Genomic DNA, 18,766 nt, shown 5'->3' with positions numbered 1-18,766 from the left:
ATTAGAAAAAATGAAAGAAAAAAATTCCACATACAAACAATTAACAAAAACAAGAAACATGTTTACTTAAACCAAAACTCAAATCCATCAATCGCATACAAATGATGTTCACTTTGAGTTCAAACCTCAAATAAGGATAACATAATTTTAAATAATGATAATTACATTTGCAATGGTATCCTAATCCAATTGTGAACCGTAAAACAAGTTGGGAGAATATACTTTTGTGTTCGAACACTATACGGTGGCATTTGCTTCAATATAGGAAATCGAGCTTTAGCACTCCAAAACATCACTCGATAACATTACGAAAAGACGAATGACGAAAGTTAAACCACTCTTCTATCTTTTTTTGGTCAGGCCGACGGAAATTGTTCAAATGGTACCTCTCTCCTCGATACGGTGATAAAAAAAACCCGGCATATTAGTGTAACCCGAATCCACAACATAGTAGTATTTATCTGTAAGTCATAACATTAGCCCTAAGATAAAGATTATACAAGTCCACGTCAGGCTTATTGGGCTTCCCAGACCTGCCGCCCAGCGACCTGATCCAGAACTCGAACAGCTACTTCATGTCGCCCCAGCGCTGCGACGCGGTCCAATCCGCGAACACGTTCTTGACGACCGCGAGGTCCAGGGTCTGCGAGAGGGTCTGGATACGGGCCGACTCCTAGTGGATGAAGTTGAGGGGAATGAGCGAAGCGGAGGAGGAGGAGGTTAGTTGGATCGGGTTCCTCCAGTTCTCGCTGTAGAGCGGGCTGCCCAAGGCCGGGTTGGGGGGCAGCGGCGATTGTTCCGGTGACGGTGACGATGGATGGGGTTGTTGTTCGGCCAGCTGGGGTTGCTGAGAGAGGAATGAGGAGGTGGTGATGGTGATGGATTTGACGAGGGAGTCGTGGTGGTGGCGGTGGGGGGTTAGGATTTTCTGATGATGGATCGTGATTTGGTGAGAGAGAGAGAGAGAGAGAGAGAGAGAGAGGGTACCAGAACATAGCACGAATGAAAAGGAAACCATCGGGATCGACGGGCCAAAGTTCTGTTTTTCAAAACAGTGCAAAACTCATTTTTCTAGTTTTCATAATTTTCAGAAATTCTTAAAAAGTTTTTTAAAAACAAAAAAGTAAAAATATGTTATCAAACAAGTTTTCTTTTTTAGTTTTCAAAAAAATGAAAATAAAAACCAAAAATTAAAAACAAAAAGGTTACAAAACACCCCCTAAGAGCTTGGTCTTTCTTTTGTTCTATTCCAAGAGCAAAGAAATGGAAACATTCATGCCTGTCCTGATGTTAAAAAGTACTTTCAGAAATTTTGGAAAGAATTATTTGCAGAATACTCAAATTATAGGGACCAATGCCCACTAGATTTGTTTGAAAACACGTTTTTAGGTTTCCTAGGAGTCAACCAATTTATTTTTTCTTTAGCACCGACTTTTAGTGTTACTAACTTACTATAAATACTTTTCCATCTTCGTAGAAAAACATTCCAAATGGGGCTTCTCCAAAATTATTCTACACTACATCAACCAAAAGAATGAGTCATATTCTTGTTGCAAATTTTTCCATCCCATTAATATTATACACTTCGCCCACCATGGTACTACTCATGAAGTAGGTGATGAAACAACATCTTGTCATGGCCAAATTTCAAATTCTAGTTTTAAGGGGTAATGAGCGTTATGTGACGGAATTGAGCAAGTCTCTCACAAGAAAGATGCTTTCTCACAAAATCTCAAAGCACTGTTTGTTTTCTCCACTTTCCATTTGTTTTGGCGCCAACACCATTTTCTCTACTTCTTTTTTGTCTTCATGGGAAAAGAAAAGGACAGAAGGGATGCACAAGCCCCAAATAAAGAATGCCCATGACTAAAATTCAAATTCTTCCCCAACCTTATTCTATTTAAATCAAGCACGAAGGGCAAATCAGGTACTACAACTCTTTTATAAATCCTTATTTGAACCTCAAAAGTAAATGGAAGAATGTCAATAAAAAGTGTGAAAGACACCAATCAAGCTACCATTTTGCACGACACAATTAACATCTACAGACTACAATAGAAAACTCAACTACAATCCATCTCCAATTGACTCTTTGCAGTATCATTGGTCAAATTCAAGGAAAAAAAAATTAAACCTTCTATAGCAGAATCTTGAAAGAACCAAAATCCTTGTTCATAAGCCACCTGTGTTGTATGTTTTTTGAACTACACAAAAAAAAAAAATTATAACAGATAGCAAGGTATGACAGCTAAGTTTCGATCTTCCAACACCACATTAGCAACAGATTCAAAGTGAAGATAAGACCAAAATTAATACCAAGGCACCTAGCTTTGATTTCAGACGGCACTTCAACATCTTTGTAGCGTACAACATCAATATTGGATGAAGCTTTAGGAATTTTACACCAAGCGGCAAGCCCATAAGCAACAGATTTTGGGTGGGAAGCTACATGACATCTAATAGTTTCATCATCCTTGCAACAGATTTTGGGTGGGAAGCTACATGACATATAATAGCATATCAAAGCAGAAAGTCATCATTTTTTTCAAAACACAAAATTATGATCGTTTCAGACATCCAAGGAAAGAAGGAAGGAATAATCATCATCTCTCAATAGGGATGGCAATTTACACCGAATCGATGGGTACCCGAACCGAACCGAACCAAAGTTTTTTCTCAAATTATAACCGAATTTTTCCCCGTGGATATGGGTATGGTTGAGGCCTTGGATAACCGAACGGGTATCGGTTCGGTTATGGTTGATTGTTACCTGAACCGAACCGTTACCTGAACTGAAATATTAAAATTACAAAAATACTCTTTGTATGTAAGTATAACATTTGGGGTGTAGGGTTTTACGTAAATCAGATCGGCCGGCCCAACCCCCCCCCCCCCCCCCCCCAATTGACCCACATTATATGCTTCTAACTCAAATCAATCCACAATCAAAGTCACGATCACTCTCAAATCTGTTTCAATTTACAACCCCTTCAGTTTTCAATCATCAAGATCTGGTGGAAATGAGTGCGTCAATTCAATTCATTCTCCAGCATTTCAATTCGTGCAGTTGAAGATGCTACGAACAGGTCTCATCTTCCTCCATTTTGCAAACTCACTTTCCTGATTTTATGACAACGGCGGAGCCATAAAGTTTGTGATGGCCGATGGCGCCGTCGGCAAGACTTGCATGTTGATTTCCTGCACCCGTAACACTTTCCCTACTTTAAAGTTTCAAACTTTGATTGTTAAGATCTTTCCCTTCTGTTTTGTTTCATTTGATGTAAGAGTTACTCTTTAGCCAAGTTTTGGCTTTTCTTCTGATAAAAAAAATAAAAAAATTACTATATTTTTTAAATTTTTGGTATTTGGTATTTATAAAAAATAAATTATAGGTTTAAATCCGCCCAAATCACATCCAAACCGATCCGACCGAGCAACGCTCATGGATGGGTGGTGGATGAGATAAGTATGAATGTGTGTATTTTGCTCTTTGATTTTTTGGTTTCAAAGAGCTTTTTAGAGTAGATATGAACGTGCTTTATTTTAAAAAATGTAATTTGAGTAATGTAACATTTTTACAGATGCAAAATTTTGAAAGCTTTTTAGATTTTTTCAAAGCACTTAGGCTATTTTAAATTCGCCTAAACTGACCAAGCCGAACCGCCTAAACAGCAAACCAAACCGACCGAACGATGAAACACTCACAGACGGTTGCAGATGGAGAAAACAACAATTTGTGCATCCGCCTAGGAACCGATCCGATCCGCCCAAAACCGAACCTCGAACAGACCTAATAGAAGTGTTTGAGGGATATGTACAGAATGTATTTTGAAACTGTACTAGTGTTTCGTAGATGAATGTTGAAAATGAATTATGGATTGATTTTTTACCAAGTTGCCCTTGGCCTTTATTATTGTGTTAAAAATGTGTAAATGGTTATTAATTTATCCATTTCATTAAGATTTTCAGGTAGTTCATATCGATTACTAGCATATAAGAATATACATTTTATATATCTCCTCCTTATTTGGTTATAGGGCTCTTTTAGGGCGTCCTAAAGTCAAAAATTTATTATGACCATTTGGGATAAAATGATCAAAAAAATATGATTTTCGCACTGGTTCAAACGGATTGAAAATTGAAGCTCTGAATTTTTTAATCATGTTTTTTAATCATGTTTTTTTGAAAATATACATACTTGCTCTTGAACTGTTAAGTACCTTGAATGCTTTAACCCAGTGTGTACTTTAAGTGCCTCACAAAATGCAATAAAAACATGTGTTTCCATTCGAAAACCTTCTTCACACCTTGCATCATGACCATTCAAAACCTCTAATACATAATCGCGTCCTCTTAATATAGAGGTTCGACATGGAATACGATTATAGTATTTTTGATGATGTTCATGTAGTGCTAGGGTAACCAATGTGATTATTGTTTCGTCATCTAAATCAGACTCCAATTCCTTGTCACTATCATCGTTAGACTCCATTTGGCTACAAAAAAAAGTAGCATACACAAAATTTGCTAGATTGAAGAACTGATCATAAGAAGAAAAAAAATGTGCATAGTGAAATGTGAGCCTCTTCCAAAATGGGCTACTCTTAGCCCATCCCAATCAAGCCATGTATGTGGTATTAGGCTTCAGCCCTAACCTCTCATTCGAAACCCTAAACCAACAGCGCCTAGGGTTTTCCAATGACGAGAGCTTATAAAAACAAGAAGTTAAGCCTCTATCTCTCTCACTTCTTTGTCTCCCTCTGAGCTTTCTTTGTTGCATGTATAGGAAGGCTATATAATTTGGGTCTTTTTTTCTATGTTGTATTGCCATCTTTATCTTTCTAAATCAACCGTCTGCAAAATTTCCGAGTTTTTCATTCTTTTTTGTTTTTTTCGCTGTTGAATTGATCTCTGATGATGATCAAACAAAACCTTTCGTTCTTCGGAGAATAAATTTCATGCGGAATGCTTTATGGAGACGCGAACTGAAGAGACTATTTTTTGATTCAATTCGTGGCAAAATCTCTTATGAAGAGATCTATTTTTTTTTTTTGCTTTTCCTCGAGATTTTGATTTTATACCTACATCTCCTTCCTTTTCTTTTCTTTTTTTGTTGGGCTAGTATTTCGTATTTCCATGGCCTGATATTGAGTGATGCCTCTAATGATGATCAAACAATACTTTCGTTCTTCCGAGAAATTCTATGCGGAGAAATTATTGGAGACCTGAACTGAAGAGGCTTTGATTTTGATCTTTCAATGTAACATCTTAGTTTCACTTTGTTCTCTGAACCTACGGCCCTTGGCTGCTGTTCAAATGCAGTAGAAAATACTTGTTGAAATGTGAAAAAGTTGTTTCACATGTTTAGTCAACTTACACGCAACTCGATTAATTTTAAAAGATCAATCCCACCGTATACGTGCGGATGTCGCAATGGTGTCCAGAGGGTCCGACATATGTTAGTCTTTCCCCTGTATATTTGATAATTTGGTTTGGATTTACATGTTAGTCTTTTTTCAACTAGTACCTCAAAGAATGGCGGCACATAATTATCTGATATGATCACTGGTACACACCCATAGTATATTGCTTCGACAATCCGGGGCGTATGGACTTCATAACCCCTTGCACAGATGTAATACTTGCTGCTTTTCATGTACTCCCTATATTTCGTTTTTCCTTCAATATCACGAGGCATTGGGCCAAATATCTTCATGTCTCGTTCTTTGTTCTCCCAATAATGTAGTAGAATTGGACGAACATAACCATGCATGCCCCCGGCAAAGAAGGCCATAACAGGTCTATTGGAAGGGGGTTTACCTCCCACATCTTTTTGGGGATCCTGCGAAGTGCGGATATATGTCACCGGAAATGATACATCCTTGCCTATTCTGAAGCCTCCAGCAACATTGGAATTGCAAAGAGCTCTGATGCAATTCCCCATATTCTCTCTTGTTATCCGAGGTGCCTGAAAAGTCCTGATTTTTCATCAGAAAAACAGAAGAATACACTACACCAACTAAAGTTGAAATTAATACAGCTAAATTTGGCTCAGGGTTAGTTTTGGGTACAGAATGCCTCAGCCTGTGACCGCTGTAAAATAGAGTGCGACATTGAATACCACAAAGTGACATCCTTCCAAATACTAACTGGTTCAAGTAGAGATGGCAGAACACAGTCCGACAAGTCTCGGCATGCAAATGAGTCACCCTTTCTGATGCTACACAGATTTTCACCCCTTTTTTTCTTTTCACAGAAAAGACAGGACAAAAAAATCATATGCTTTAACTTGATAAAAATCAAGCTGATCAATTAGGTTACCAATAGCACCTTTAAGAGAACATATTAGAGTATCAAAAATATGGTCAAGATTGAGCTTCAGGGAGAAAAGAAAGAAAAAGACACTTTTTTTATGAAAGGGAACGCCAGAGGAATAGCCAAGACCCATAGAAAAGAAAAGAAGAGATTCTGAATCAAGGGATTAGAAGCATACCCAATCATGACAAGCAACAAGAAAATGATCTGCTCCTCTAGCTTTGTTCCAAAACCGATACTTCTTAGCACTAATGCCTGTGTAATTCGTTAGATATTTCTCCAAGTCCTTTTGATGGGCAAATGATTCTTGATGAAGAGCACTCCTTAGCTTTAGTGAACTGAAAGGTAAATAAAATAAGTGAGCTTTTCGGGGGTCCCTTGCAACAAATTGTTTATTTCCTTCCATCAATTTCATGAACCATCCCTCAGAAGCATAGATTCCCCTTAAATGTGGCTGATGAAATACTGGCTTGTCCCCTTCTTTATAGATGTACACTTTGAGCATGCATTCCATCAGCTCGTAGCTCCTACAATTAATACAGGGGAAAGACTAATGTCGAACCCTCTGGACACCATTGCGACATCCGCAAGTAAACGGTGGGATTGATCTTCTAGAATTAATCGAATTGCGCGTAAGTTGACTAAACATGTGAAACAACTTTTTCACATTTCAACAAGTATTTTCTACTGCATTTGAACAGCAGCCAAGGGCCGTAGGTTCAGAGAACAAAGTGAAACTAAGATGTTACATTGAAATATCAAAATCAAAGCCTCTTCAGTTCAGGTCTCCAATAATTTCTCCGCATAGAATTTCTCGGAAGAACGAAAGTATTGTTTGATCATCATTAGAGGCATCACTCAATATCAGGCCATGGAAATACGAAATACTAGCCCAACAAAAAAAGAAAAGAAAAGGAAGGAGATGTAGGTATAAAATCAAAATCTCGAGGAAAAGCAAAAAAAAAAAATAGATCTCTTCATAAGAGATTTTGCCACGAATTGAATCAAAAAATAGTCTCTTCAGTTCACGTCTCCATAAAGCATTCCGCATAAAATTTATTCTCAGAAGAACGAAAGTTTATGTTTGATCATCATCAGAGACCAATTCAACAGCGGAAAAAAAAAAAGAATGAAAAACTCAGAAATTTTGTAGACGGTTGATTTAGAAAGATAAAGATGGCAACACAACATAGAAAAGAAGACCCAAATTATATAGCCTTCCTATACATGCAACAAAGAAAGCCCAGAGGGAGACAAAGAAGAGAGAGAGATAGAGGCTTAACTTCTTGTTTTTATAAGCTCTCGTCACTGGAAAACCCTAGGCGCTGTTGGTTTAGGGTTTCGAATGAGAGGTTAGGGCTGAAGCCTAATACCACATGCATGGCTTGATTGGGATGGGCTAAGAATAGCCCATTTCGGAAGAGGCTCACGAGTCACTATGCACATTTTTTTTTTCTCACTAACCACTATGTTAGTTACTTCTATTTCACCATCATCTTTGTCCTGTTTAAGTTGGAATGAGGGATCAGAACTATCTGTTCCAGACGGGGATTGGACTGACGGGTGAGCATTGAATCCTGTTGCAGTGGTATCTCCAAGTATTTGGGTCATCGCTGCATAGTGTGGGAAACCTTTTTTCCTGAAATGCTTGGCCTTCTTATTAACCTAAGTGAAGAACAAAGTGGCTTGTATCAGACTTAATTTATAAGCATGAGTAAAATAAAAAGAGAATAGGTCACTTCTAACCTTATAAAGCTTCTCCCAGAGGGTATCATCAGCAGTAACAGTACCTTTTTCCGCACACCACCCAACGCCACTTTGGTCACAAAGGCTCTTAAATTTGGTGTGCATAGTGCGTAGTTGGTTGAACTTGTTTTTTATTTGAAGTTCAAAGTATTCGTATTTAGCTTTAGCAGAAAGACTCTTCCTCATCCTAGCCCAACTTTTTATCTGAAAAGTCCAAATATCTCGACTACCCATTGTTTTCACCTCCTCCTCCATAATGTCAATAAAAAAAGCTTCATTTTTCTTCGACCACAGGGAATCAGCTACACCTCCCACTTCAACATCATCATTATCCTCAATCTTGATACTTACATTGCCTTTGGTAGCCATTTCCTATTTATAAATCACCCCGCAATTGGTCTAAATAAGATCTCAGATTTTTTTGGGCAAAGTAGAACTATAGATTCAAGAAATCTCATTGATAAGTCGAAGGTGTCCACAACAATAACCATCTAACAAAATCAGGTACATGATCCGACAAATCACCAAATCCAGATTTCAAAAAATAGCTAATAAATCAATTTTAGGAAGCCAATTTCTAATCCAGCAAAAAGAAAATTTGAGGCAAATCCACATCAATTCTGCAAACCTAAATACAAGCAAAGTACTTGGCAAATCAACTGGTAATACGGTTACAGATACAAGCAATAGAGTAATAGAGTAACATCTAACCAGAGCACGTTTTCTCAAGAGAACGGTAATGCATATCAACTGGTAACGAGATCGGAGATAATGTAACAAGCAATTCTGATAGAGAAACTGTACGATAAACGAATACGGTTACAGATATATGTGTAATGCATCTAGAAATACGAATCAAAAAAGCGATCAAACAAGTGACGAATCCGAGGAGTGTTGTACGAAGATTGATCGCATCCTAATCTAGCAGTTGGACTGCGACCCAAGCAAGGCACATAGAACTCCAGTTTCCCAGCGTTGAAACACAAGAAACCCCAAAATCATCAAGTTAAATCAATAAGTTCCAAAGTCTACAAAGAATAATTGCTCTCGACTTCAACTTTGCGAATGACTAAATAGATATTTAGATCACTAAGAAGCAAAACTAAATTATCCAATTTGAATTTGACAAGCATGAAGATAATTGTACTGATTGTCGGACTATCATAACTGAAAAATCACTTTCCTAATCCCAAACTCTTATCTAACTAGATCCAAAGAAGGGCGAGAACAAAATTGATAGAGAGAGAGAGATCGAGAGAGAGAGAGAGAGACCTTTTCAACCGCTTGAAACCAGTGGGATCGAGAGAGATCGATGGATCTGGGGAAGGCTCAAATGAGATAAGGGAAGACTCAGATGAGATAAGGGGAAACAAAACGTGCGTTCCAGATTTGGCAGCCGGTTTTTTATTTTTACAAGAAGTGAAAGTAGACTTTTGGTACTTTCTCAATTTTCAAAAATTTAGAAAATTCATTTTAATTTTTAAAAATGAAAATAGACAACCAAACAAACTTTCGGTTCTAAATTTTGAAAATTTTGAAAATGAAAACAGAAAACAGGAAATGAAATGGTTACCAAACAAGACCTTAGCATGCAGAAACAGAGAAGTCTATAGTGTTAGATCTACCTGTAATGGCAAACAACCTAACAGCGAACGTAGCCATTGAAACAGCACTGGGAAAAAGAAACGGTGACCTAAGGGCTCAGGCCCTCAACAAAAGCTGGATGTAACCTCGCCTATTATCCATTTGATCATGATGGACCTTAATTTGAATAGCAAATCATATCTACAACAAAAACGCGGAAGATAAATAAGGTAGGTAAAGTGAAACCTATTCACCGGTAAAGCCAACCCATGGTCTCAATAACTATCTCACAGTTGAACGGGGGTTTCAAGTCGAAAAGAGACTGGAAAGAATGCTCTATTTCCTAATTTGGCCACAACTCCAATATAAACATCCTTTTGGATAGAACACAGATCGCAAGAAATAAACCAACAAAGTCAAGACCAAATCAAATTTCCTTCTATCCCAAAATGATGAAATATCAAAACCATTGACACTATTAACAGTATATAAGAATTTTAATCCAGTCAAAACAATATGACGAGGAAAGCATCATCAAGCATTTACATACCAAAACTGCAACTTCTGGTCCGGAGTTAAAGAGTTCAGCACAAGACTCATTCCAGCAGTCTTCTCATCAATCAACACAGTTAAATGGGCTTCGCCACTATTCCTATTGGATTGTCACAAGCCTTTCTATATCTATCCGCACTGTGAAGAAAAAGATCCCTGCCAAAGTACACAAAGGCCCCGTTTGATAATAGTGACAGATAGATGGGATTCGTAAGGAGATGGGATTAGGATTGGGATTGGTAATGAGAAGGAATTATTAATGAGAAAGGATTGATAATGAGTATATTTGTTTGGGATGGGATTAGATGATGGGATTATTAATATTATGTTTGTTTGAGATGGGATTAGATGATGGGATTGGATTGATAGAAGAAATTGGTAATGAGAAGGGGTTGGGATTGGACTACGAATGCCAAGTCCCACGGGGTATTGCTAATACCCCCTATGGGCCGGATTGTTCATCCCATGAGACTACCAATCCGGACCAATTTTGGATAAACAAAGAATTACTAATACCATCACCTTAGTAATCCAATCCCAACCTCCAATCCGTTTATCAAACGTGGCCAAAGATAACACAATGGCAAGCTAAAAAGATAAACTTCGATGATATATACATTGAAAAAATAATTACATGGACAAGCTGATACCACATTGATGTGTGTTTTATAAAGGGAACAAAAAAAAAAAAAAAAAACTCAACTAGGACCAATAAGTTGCTGAAATGAGACCTCTACAAACCCATGATCCAAAAAGCCTAGTTGCTGAAATGAGACCATTAAGAAAATAGGTACAATCCAAACTAGGAGCAAGCAAAGAATCCATCAAACAAATGGATGAAGATTTAGGAATTTTACACCAAGCCCATAAGCAAACAGATTTTCGGTGGGAAGCTACATGACATCTAATAGTTTCATCATTCTTGCCACCATACTCCCTTTTCGCTTTTCTCTAAAAAATACAACACTCAATAAAATAGTTACTCATAACTGTCATTTATTTCAGAGTTGTCAGCAAAATATGCAACTACACATAACACAACTCTTAACTGTATTTATTTCAGAGCTGTCAGCGCAACTACACATAACACAAGATAGATAATTAAAAGAATCTCTAAGGCGCAAGATCATAGGCATCCACTAGAAACAAGCATTTGGAATCATCAGTAGCTACAATTTCACAAAATGTAGAGTGTAGTCAACGGTACTATTCTGGTAGAACCGCACATGAATGTATCAAAAGTCCTCCAGCAAGATTAAGTTCAAAACCTTTTTAGGAACATTTCTGTCTTAAACGTGATCTATGAAAAGAACAATAAATACTATTTCACTCAGACTGCCATGCCTAAAAGTACAAAGGAAGGATTAAAGCAAATGTCAGCTAATTTTCCAAAACCCAAAAGTTCATGATTGTTTCAGACATCCAAGGAAGGAATGAAGCAGCATTATCTCTCAAGCCTGGCGAAGGCGAAAGATCTTAGGCGGCCACTGCGAATGTTCCGAGAAACAAGCCTTTGGATTTGTCATCATCAACACAAGTAAATTCAACATATGAAAAAGTAATAGAAACAAACAATTTCAGAACTCATACAAGGGTAGTTTATCTTGAACATAGGTTTTAAAGGAGATACCCTGAATCAACCCAAGTTCCCCTTACAAGCAACCAAAAGTCTAAGCGATGATTTGTGTAACAAGATCTGCAAGAACACGGCAAAAGTAAAAAGTAAGCAAATATACTAAGATAGGTAGAATGGAGATAATTTGAAGCGTTCACAAATGCTCTGACAATCGCATTACACACCAAATCCATCAGTCAACACATGGTGGGTGTGGGCAACAATTTGGCATGTGTTCTGAGCAAATTTGCCAAACTTATATATTCTCTAACCCTATCATCATTCATCTAAACAGACAAAACTAGAAAGAAATGGTGGCAATGTCAGAATATCAATAAGCCTCAAAATTTTCTTTCAGGGATAACTCCATTCAGACATCTAATTGCATCATCATCCTTGCCACCATAATCCACTTTTCCTTAGACTATATACACAATAAAATATTTGCTATCTTACTCTATTTCACATAGTCGTCAGCAAAATATGCAATTACACACAATGCCAGTATGATAACAAAAAAAATCACAAGCAAAACAAAAGAGTATCATTACATATAAATTAGAGAGCATAACACAGTAAGTCTGCTAAATTTTCCAAAACCCAAAAAATTATGATTGTTTCAGACATCCAAGGAAGGAATGAAGCAGCATTATCTCTCAAGCCTGGCGAAGGCGAAAGATCTTAGGCGGCCACTGCGAATGTTTAGAGAAACAAGCCTTTGGAATTGTCATCATAAACAGTTGAGAGTAGCTGCAAGCTGACAAAATGTAGAGTGTAGTCAACTAGTACTGTTCTGGTAGAACTGCACATGAATGTATCAAAAAGTCCTCCAGCAAGATTAAGTTCAAAACCCTTTTAGGAACATTTCAGTCTTAAACATGATCTACAAAAAGAACAATAAATACTATTCCACTCAGACTGCCATACCTAAAAGTTCAAAGGAAGGATTAAAGCAAATGTCAGCTAATTTTCCAAAACCCAAAAGTTCATGATTGTTTCAGACATCCAAGGAAGGAATGAAGCAGCATTATCTCTCAAGCCTGGCGAAGGCGAAAGATCTTAGGCGGCCACTGCGAATGTTCCGAGAAACAAGCCTTTGGATTTGTCATCATCAACACAAGTAAATTTAACATATGAAAAAGTAATAGAAACAAACAATTTCAGAACTCATACAAGGGTAGTTTATCTTGAACATAGGTTTTAAAGGAGATACCCTGAATCAACCCAAGTTCCCCTTACAAGCAACCAAAAGTCTAAGCGATGATTTGTGTAACAAGATCTGCAAGAACACGGCTAAAGTAAAAAGTAAGCAAATATACTAAGATAGGTAGAATGGAGATAATTTGAAAGGTTCACAAATGCTCTGACAATCGCATTACACACCAAATCCATCAGTCAACACATGGTGGGTGTGGGCAACAATTTGGCATGTTTTCTGAGGTAATTTGCCAAACTTAGTTTCCCTAACCCTATCATCATTCATCTAAACAGACAAAACTAGAAAGAAATGGTGGCAATGTCAGAATATCAATAAGCCTCAAAATTTTCTTTCAGGGATAACTCCATTCAGACATCTAATTGCATCATCATCCTTGCCACCATAATCCACTTTTCCTTAGACTATATACACAATAAAATATTTGCTATCTTACTCTATTTCACATAGTCGTCAGCAAAATATGCAATTACACACAATGCCAGTAAGATAACAAAAAAAATCACAAGCAAAACAAAAGAGTATCATTACATATAAATTAGAGAGCATAACACAGTAAGTCTGCTAAATTTTCCAAAACCCAAAAAATTATGATTGTTTCAGACATCCAAGGAAGGAATGAAGCAGCATTATCTCTCAAGCCTGGCGAAGGCGAAAGATCTTAGGCGGCCACTGCGAATGTTTAGAGAAACAAGCCTTTGGAATTGTCATCATAAACAGTTGAGAGTAGCTGCAAGCTGACAAAATGTAGAGTGTAGTCAACTAGTACTGTTCTGGTAGAACCGCACATGAATGTATCAAAAAGTCCTCCAGCAAGATTAAGTTCAAATCCCTTTTAGGAACATTTCAGTCTTAAACGTGATCTATGAAAAGAACAATAAATACTATTTCACTCAGACTGCCATGCCTAAAAGTACAAAGGAAGGATTAAAGCAAATGTCAGCTAATTTTCCAAAACCCAAAAGTTCATGATTGGTTCAGACATCCAAGGAAGGAATGAAGCAGCATTATCTCTCAAGCCTGGCGAAGGCGAAAGATCTTAGGCGGCCACTGCGAATGTTCCGAGAAACAAGCCTTTGGATTTGTCATCATCAACACAAGTAAATTCAACATATGAAAAAGTAATAGAAACAAACAATTTCAGAACTCATACAAGGGTAGTTTATCTTGAACATAGGTTTTAAAGGAGATACCCTGAATCAACCCAAGTTCCCCTTACAAGCAACCAAAAGTCTAAGCGATGATTTGTGTAACAAGATCTGCAAGAACACGGCAATAGTAAAAAGTAAGCAAATATACTAAGATAGGTAGAATGGAGATAATTTGAAAGGTTCACAAATGCTCTGACAATCGCATTACACACCAAATCCATCAGTCAACACATTTTGGGCGTGGGCAACAATTTGGCATGTGTTCTGAGCAAATTTGCCAAACTTAATTTCTCTAACCCTATCATCATTCATCTAAACAGGCAAAACTAGAAAGAAATGGTGGCAATGTCAAAATATCAATAAGCCTCAAAATTTTTGTTCAGGGATAACTCCATTCAGACATCTAATTGCATCATCATCCTTGCCACCATAATCTACTTTTCTTTAGACTATATACACAATAAAATATTTGCTCTCTTACTCTATTTCACATAGTCGTTAGCAAAATATGCAATTACACACAATGCCAGTAAGAAAACAAAAAAAATCATAATCAAAACAAAAGAGAATCATTACATATAAATTAGACAACATAACACAGTAAGTCTGCTAAATTTTAACTACCAAAACAGTAAAGTCTGCTAAATTTTCCAAAACCCAAAAAATTATGATTGTTTCAGACATCCAAGGAAGGAATGAAGCAGCATTATCTCTCAAGCCTGGCGAAGGCGAAAGATCTTAGGCGGCCACTGCGAATGTTTAGAGAAACAAGACTTTGTAACTGTCATCATAAACAGTCGAGAGTAGCTACAAGTTGACAAAATGTAGAGTGTAGTCGACCAGTACTATTCTGGTAGAACCGCACATGAATGGATCAAAAGTCCTCCAGCAAGATTAAGTTCAAATAATCCTTTCAGGAACATTTCTGTCTTAAGGTGAACGATGAAAAGATGGATAAATATTAATTCACTCATACTGCCACATCTAAAAAAATCAGAGTCAAGCATGCAACAAGTGGAGGAACATTATCTATTAATCACCGGTCGCAGCAAATTTGACGTCTTATTACAGCTGCATCCATACAAGCATGTGATATCCAAAGCCATCTAAGATTGGTAAATGATCACATAAACATGCAAAGGCAAGAAAGGAAATCAGCCATGTTGAAGGAAGGATTGAAGTAGCATTATTTCTCAAGCCTGACGGAGGACATCTTAGGCACACAGTGTCGACTTTTTAAAAACAAGCCTCTGGATTTGACATAATTGACATCAGTTTAAGGTAGAAAATATATAAGACTACCTCACGTACATCCCCACTTATGAATAGGCTTCAAGTAAAATCCTGGAAGAAAATCATTGTACTTTACAATGAACCACGATAAAAAGGATACAGTCAAATAGATTTGCAAAGCAGTGAACAAAAAAATAAACAGCTCAAAGAAGTATGAATTGGAGCAGCATAATCTATAAAGCACACCCAAGGGAAAGATCTTGAGGATCTTATACATGCCCCTGGGGGCACCATGTGGCGGTGCCGAAAACTCTCCTCAACCACACAATTGTGTGGACTACATACACTTGTATGGGCTCCAGAGATGGAGACCACACAAATGAACGGTGGAGAAAGAATTTGGGGCACCGCGTGGCGGTGACCAAGGGGCATTGAAATTTACCTAGTAAATCAAAGGAAGGACTAAAGCAAATGTCAGCTAATTTTCCAAAACCCAAAAGTTCATGATTGTTTCAGACATCCAAGGAAGGAATGAAGCAGCATTATCTCTCAAGCCTGGCGAAGGCGAAAGATCTTAGGCGGCCACTGCGAATGTTCCGAGAAACAAGCCTTTGGTTTTGTCATCATCAACAGTAGTTAATTCAACATATGAAGACAAACTAGAGCATTAGACACAAATAATTTTTGAACTCATACAAGACTAGTTTATCATGAACCTAGGTTTTTAAGGGGAGAACCTAATCAACCCCAGTTCCCCTTACAAGCAACCATTATTCCAAAAAAGTTGATTTGCAACACGAATACAAGATCTGCAAGAACAAGGCAAAAGGATAGCAATATACATAGACTAGGAGAAACCAAGCAAACTTAAAGTAGAATAGAGCTAATTTGAAGGGTTTACGAATGCAACTGTCACGTGTTTTGTCCAAATTTGCCAAATCTAATTTCTCTAACTATATCATTCATCTAAAAATATACAACAGTAGAAGAGAAATCAAGAAAAGAAAGAAGGGAGAAATATTTGAAAATGATGGCAATGTCAGAATATCAATAAGCCTCAAAATTTTCTTTCATGGATAACTCCATTCAGACATCTAATTGTATCATCATCCTTGCCACCATACTCTCCTTTTCTTTAAAACCTACAAACAAAATAAAATATTTGATCTCTTACTCTCTATTTCACATAGTTGCCAGTAAGATACTCCATGTGTCCCACTTTAAAATTTTCCCCTACACAAATCCCTGCATTTCCAAACCCTCCCAAAAAATATTTCTATATACATATTTTTTTTATTTTACACCAAATTAAAGTGAGTACCAAAAAGAACCTCACAATCAAAATAATAAATATTAGGAGTATCAAAAAGCATATCAGCAAGCACAAACTAGAGAGTACATATACTACTTCCACAGCGAATGTTTAGAAGAAAAGCTTCTGCATTTTTCATAATTAACAGCGGTTTTAAGGTAGAAAATATATAGACTTCTTCCACAGTTCCACCTAACATACAATCACACTTCAGTATATATAAGTAGGCTTCTAGCAAAATCCCCGGAAGAACTAGGGAAAAAAGGATGTCCTAAAATTGATTTAAAGTAATACCTATTGAGAAAAAGCAGCATACAAAAACGAAAGCCAAACATAAGGGTTGGAGCATCATAACTCAGTTACATTTTTGTATCTATTTTTATATAGCTTCTGTTAAAAAAAACAACTTTGAACTACTAAATATGTTGAAACGGCAGCAAATCAAATATTGTCTCAGACATCCAAGGAAGGGTTAAAGCAGCATTTTCTCTCAAGCCTGGCGTAGGCGAAAGATCTTAGGCGGCCACTGCGAATGTTCCGAGAAACAAGCCTTTAGATTTGTCATCACAGACCCACTGAATTAAAATTTTCATAAGACTAAACAACAATGCATAAATAAACTTATCATCATTCACCAATCAACTTCAAATAAATGATTAGCAAGAAATGTCCCAACCTTTAATGATCAGCAAAAAAACAAACCAAAAGATTTTGCTGACAAAGTGAGAAGGGTGGATGCATATCGGGAACTTGTTCATCCCTGAAGCAATTGATATCACACTAAAGGGGCAGACATGTCCCAACGAAAGGGTAAATCACCACAATTCTACATAAACACCTCTCAAACGCAAATCATTAATAACCAGAGAAGCAAGTACCCCTGTTTTCTCCACTAAGTCAAAAGCAAAACACCTTTTGTGGGCGAGTACTGGCCTTGGATTAGTCTGTATTGTCAAGAACTACATACCAAGTATCCAGTCAAAATTCTACGGCCTACGATAAATATACATCTTATTTGCATCACACGGGCAAAAAAAACTTACTAAAATGCTGTGGAAGATGTGGTATTAGTAATTGAATCATTATAAGCCTAATGGAACTACTACGTCTTCTATAGTAACTATATGTTCCCCAACTATTAGTCCCGTCAAACAAACGGGCTCCTAAAAAACTATGATACCTGACCAAAACCCTAATTTAGATCCATAAACACAAGAGTGATGTTTTAATTAGGTTTTCCATAGATGATGGAGTTTGGTGTGTCGGACATCCAAAGAAGGGCAACACCAGCTCTCAAGCCCGGCGAAAGGCGACAGCTATATCAGGCGGCCACTGCGAATGTTTTTTGAGAAAAAAGCCTTAATGGATTCATCATCAATAACACCGAAATTAGTGCAAAAATCACATGAAAAAAAAAAAACAAAACACACGCATTTAACCGAAATCAACAACGAAATCTTCGTAATCAGTCTACTACGGAATACGCACACACCAAGCTATTGAGATCGAAACTGAGAGTGCAGGGCATCTTTGTCAGCGTGGCTAGATTCATCAGGGATGAGAGAGAGAGAGAGAGAGAGAGAGAGAGAGAGAGAGGCGGCTAGGGTTTAGGGAATAAGCATATCGACGAGGATTTATAGAAAAGATTTGAGGGCAGGGTTTAGGGTTTGCGTTAGATGCGGATCGGCGGCTGCTTTGGAGGGGAAGCAACGAGTAGATTCTAGTGGACGTATTTTTTGGGTTGGCCTTTTTGGGTCGGGTACAAGGGACAATTAGGTCAATTTTTTTTTTTTCAAATGACGGTACCGGGTACATACCGCATATATAGTCATGTTGGAAATCGAGCTCATTTTTTAAAAGATTGGATCAAGTACTTACATATATTCAGTTGATCTGATTTTTTACTGGAGCACTTGAAACAAAATATAAAATTTATCAACAGATTGGATAATTTGTACAGAATTCGTAGTGGGCCTCACATGGCGATTATGACGTATATACCCACTTGATCCGTAGTCAAAGCATTAACGATGAATTTATCA

The 18,766-nt window shown here is 37.3% G+C and overlaps 2 protein-coding genes, 1 long non-coding RNA gene and 17 other non-coding genes across 20 annotated transcripts; 3 read left to right on the top strand and 17 right to left on the bottom strand.

Moving 5' to 3' along the window:
• Nucleotides 1-4,907: 4,907 nt before the first annotated feature.
• Nucleotides 4,908-4,995, top strand: LOC131305789 (small nucleolar RNA Z159/U59). The gene has a single exon (XR_009193347.1). It is a non-coding gene; the product is annotated as a small nucleolar RNA Z159/U59 (small nucleolar RNA).
• Nucleotides 4,996-5,156: 161 nt separating this feature from the next.
• LOC131305785 (small nucleolar RNA Z159/U59) lies at nt 5,157-5,240 on the top strand. The gene has a single exon (XR_009193343.1). It is a non-coding gene; the product is annotated as a small nucleolar RNA Z159/U59 (small nucleolar RNA).
• A 124-nt stretch (nt 5,241-5,364) lies between these two features.
• On the bottom strand, nt 5,365-18,470 carry LOC131303248 (probable glycosyltransferase At5g03795). The gene is made up of 6 exons (XM_058330024.1): nt 18,217-18,470; nt 15,220-15,523; nt 11,828-11,893; nt 8,062-10,353; nt 6,494-7,980; nt 5,365-5,968 (listed from the first exon to the last, which is right to left on the bottom strand). Exons 5-6 carry the CDS (start codon nt 6,827-6,829, stop codon nt 5,369-5,371), a joined length of 936 nt encoding a protein of 311 aa, XP_058186007.1. The 5' UTR covers nt 6,830-7,980; nt 8,062-10,353; nt 11,828-11,893; nt 15,220-15,523; nt 18,217-18,470; the 3' UTR covers nt 5,365-5,368.
• On the bottom strand, nt 7,085-7,168 carry LOC131305784 (small nucleolar RNA Z159/U59). The gene has a single exon (XR_009193342.1). It is a non-coding gene; the product is annotated as a small nucleolar RNA Z159/U59 (small nucleolar RNA).
• LOC131303111 (uncharacterized) lies at nt 7,170-8,430 on the bottom strand. The gene is made up of 3 exons (XM_058329903.1): nt 8,062-8,430; nt 7,780-7,980; nt 7,170-7,202 (listed from the first exon to the last, which is right to left on the bottom strand). Exons 1-3 carry the CDS (start codon nt 8,428-8,430, stop codon nt 7,170-7,172), a joined length of 603 nt encoding a protein of 200 aa, XP_058185886.1.
• On the bottom strand, nt 7,330-7,417 carry LOC131305786 (small nucleolar RNA Z159/U59). The gene has a single exon (XR_009193344.1). It is a non-coding gene; the product is annotated as a small nucleolar RNA Z159/U59 (small nucleolar RNA).
• LOC131305747 (small nucleolar RNA SNORD14) lies at nt 11,608-11,731 on the bottom strand. The gene has a single exon (XR_009193309.1). It is a non-coding gene; the product is annotated as a small nucleolar RNA SNORD14 (small nucleolar RNA).
• Nucleotides 12,125-12,217, bottom strand: LOC131305795 (small nucleolar RNA Z266). Its single transcript, XR_009193353.1, has one exon. It is a non-coding gene; the product is annotated as a small nucleolar RNA Z266 (small nucleolar RNA).
• On the bottom strand, nt 12,428-12,551 carry LOC131305743 (small nucleolar RNA SNORD14). The gene has a single exon (XR_009193305.1). It is a non-coding gene; the product is annotated as a small nucleolar RNA SNORD14 (small nucleolar RNA).
• LOC131305746 (small nucleolar RNA SNORD14) lies at nt 12,806-12,929 on the bottom strand. Its single transcript, XR_009193308.1, has one exon. It is a non-coding gene; the product is annotated as a small nucleolar RNA SNORD14 (small nucleolar RNA).
• Nucleotides 12,861-16,076, top strand: LOC131303249 (uncharacterized). The gene is made up of 2 exons (XR_009191927.1): nt 12,861-12,953; nt 15,859-16,076. It is a non-coding gene; the product is annotated as an uncharacterized LOC131303249 (long non-coding RNA).
• On the bottom strand, nt 13,321-13,413 carry LOC131305794 (small nucleolar RNA Z266). Its single transcript, XR_009193352.1, has one exon. It is a non-coding gene; the product is annotated as a small nucleolar RNA Z266 (small nucleolar RNA).
• On the bottom strand, nt 13,624-13,747 carry LOC131305742 (small nucleolar RNA SNORD14). Its single transcript, XR_009193304.1, has one exon. It is a non-coding gene; the product is annotated as a small nucleolar RNA SNORD14 (small nucleolar RNA).
• On the bottom strand, nt 14,002-14,125 carry LOC131305748 (small nucleolar RNA SNORD14). Its single transcript, XR_009193310.1, has one exon. It is a non-coding gene; the product is annotated as a small nucleolar RNA SNORD14 (small nucleolar RNA).
• Nucleotides 14,517-14,609, bottom strand: LOC131305793 (small nucleolar RNA Z266). The gene has a single exon (XR_009193351.1). It is a non-coding gene; the product is annotated as a small nucleolar RNA Z266 (small nucleolar RNA).
• LOC131305745 (small nucleolar RNA SNORD14) lies at nt 14,852-14,975 on the bottom strand. The gene has a single exon (XR_009193307.1). It is a non-coding gene; the product is annotated as a small nucleolar RNA SNORD14 (small nucleolar RNA).
• On the bottom strand, nt 15,921-16,044 carry LOC131305744 (small nucleolar RNA SNORD14). The gene has a single exon (XR_009193306.1). It is a non-coding gene; the product is annotated as a small nucleolar RNA SNORD14 (small nucleolar RNA).
• LOC131305796 (small nucleolar RNA Z266) lies at nt 16,441-16,533 on the bottom strand. Its single transcript, XR_009193354.1, has one exon. It is a non-coding gene; the product is annotated as a small nucleolar RNA Z266 (small nucleolar RNA).
• Nucleotides 17,174-17,297, bottom strand: LOC131305749 (small nucleolar RNA SNORD14). Its single transcript, XR_009193311.1, has one exon. It is a non-coding gene; the product is annotated as a small nucleolar RNA SNORD14 (small nucleolar RNA).
• On the bottom strand, nt 17,389-17,493 carry LOC131305802 (small nucleolar RNA snoR99). The gene has a single exon (XR_009193359.1). It is a non-coding gene; the product is annotated as a small nucleolar RNA snoR99 (small nucleolar RNA).
• Nucleotides 18,471-18,766: the final 296 nt, after the last annotated feature.

The sequence above is a fragment of the Rhododendron vialii genome, chromosome 10a, assembly GCF_030253575.1.
Source record: "Rhododendron vialii isolate Sample 1 chromosome 10a, ASM3025357v1".
Classification (NCBI taxonomy): domain Eukaryota; kingdom Viridiplantae; phylum Streptophyta; class Magnoliopsida; order Ericales; family Ericaceae; genus Rhododendron; species Rhododendron vialii.
This window is presented reverse-complemented; position numbering and strand designations above follow the sequence as displayed.